This window comes from Propithecus coquereli, unplaced genomic scaffold (genome assembly GCF_000956105.1).
Source record: "Propithecus coquereli isolate 6110/MARCELLA unplaced genomic scaffold, Pcoq_1.0 Scaffold148, whole genome shotgun sequence".
In the NCBI taxonomy this organism is placed as follows: domain Eukaryota; kingdom Metazoa; phylum Chordata; class Mammalia; order Primates; family Indriidae; genus Propithecus; species Propithecus coquereli.
The window spans coordinates 3,001,658-3,002,662 of NW_012139191.1; the positions used below are offsets into that span (position 1 = coordinate 3,001,658).

Sequence of the window (1,005 nt, forward strand, 5' to 3'; positions counted from 1 at the left end):
AAGCAGTTAAATAGGAATTTTAACATTCAAATAAAAACCAAATGCAGTATCTAACTACTTAAATATAATTTCTAAGAAAAACAGACAACCTGAGGATTGAAACACGGTATTGGATATTATGCCTGGCTTGACCCACACCTACCCATAGGTATCTAACATAATTTCTAAACGGAAGAGGAGAAAGAAATAGAAAATAATGTTAATCGGCCCCCAACTGTACTGTCTCTTTCTTCACCTTAGTTGATGTGGCCAAACAGCTTTTTAAAGTATTTCAAAAGCGGGTTTCTACTGACCTGTAAAATCGATTAACAAGCCTCATTCGAATGGTGTAAAGATCAGTTGGATAAGCTACTACAGTACAGTACTTTGGATATGTGCATAGATCAACCGGGCCTGCAAAAGCTGCTGCTATATCTGTTAGGGAATACAGACAAGTTTTCAATCAATAAATCCATTACCTCTAAGTGATACTTCTCTACAAATCATTCATAAGATGGAGCTACATTTAACATTACAGACTAAAACAAAAAGTAAATACAAAGTGTGGAAAAGAACACAACCTCCATCATGGTACTATTTTAAAATACTTTTATGAAACACTTGAAAATGAAACTTTTCACCCTAAAAAACTTACCAAGATTCAAAAGTTGATCTATCCCACTAATAATTCGGTCACATTCTTCATCTCTTGATTTCTGACCCCACTCACCATCTTGGGGTTTGTAAAGCAATTTCTCCAGCTCATCCGATGTGACAGAAATACTAGCCCCTAATTCTTCAGGTGGATCAACTATGGATCCCGACAAAATGAACAGAAAAGAGGGAGAAAAACATCAATTCAAAAAACAAATGTATATTATACTTTTCAATTTTCAAAGCTTATAAAATAGGTTACCTCCATAGTCAAAAATAGAGTTCAAATTTACAACTCTTATAGTTATTGAGATTACCAAATTACTTAAATTCAGATACAATCTACCTAACACTAATAAAATTAAAAATAGG

The 1,005-nt window shown here is 33.4% G+C and overlaps 1 protein-coding gene across 1 annotated transcript in view; it reads right to left on the reverse strand.

The window, feature by feature from the left end:
• The window catches only part of LOC105806862 (bromodomain and WD repeat-containing protein 1-like), a 61,077-nt gene that overhangs the window by 43,738 nt on the left and 16,334 nt on the right, over positions 1–1,005 (reverse strand). Inside the window, exons 8-9 of the mRNA XM_012640074.1 lie at positions 635–790; positions 294–414 (exon numbers count right to left, since the gene is read on the reverse strand). Of these exons, the coding sequence (XP_012495528.1) occupies positions 294–414; positions 635–790 (277 nt within the window). The remainder of the gene's footprint in view (positions 1–293; positions 415–634; positions 791–1,005) is intronic.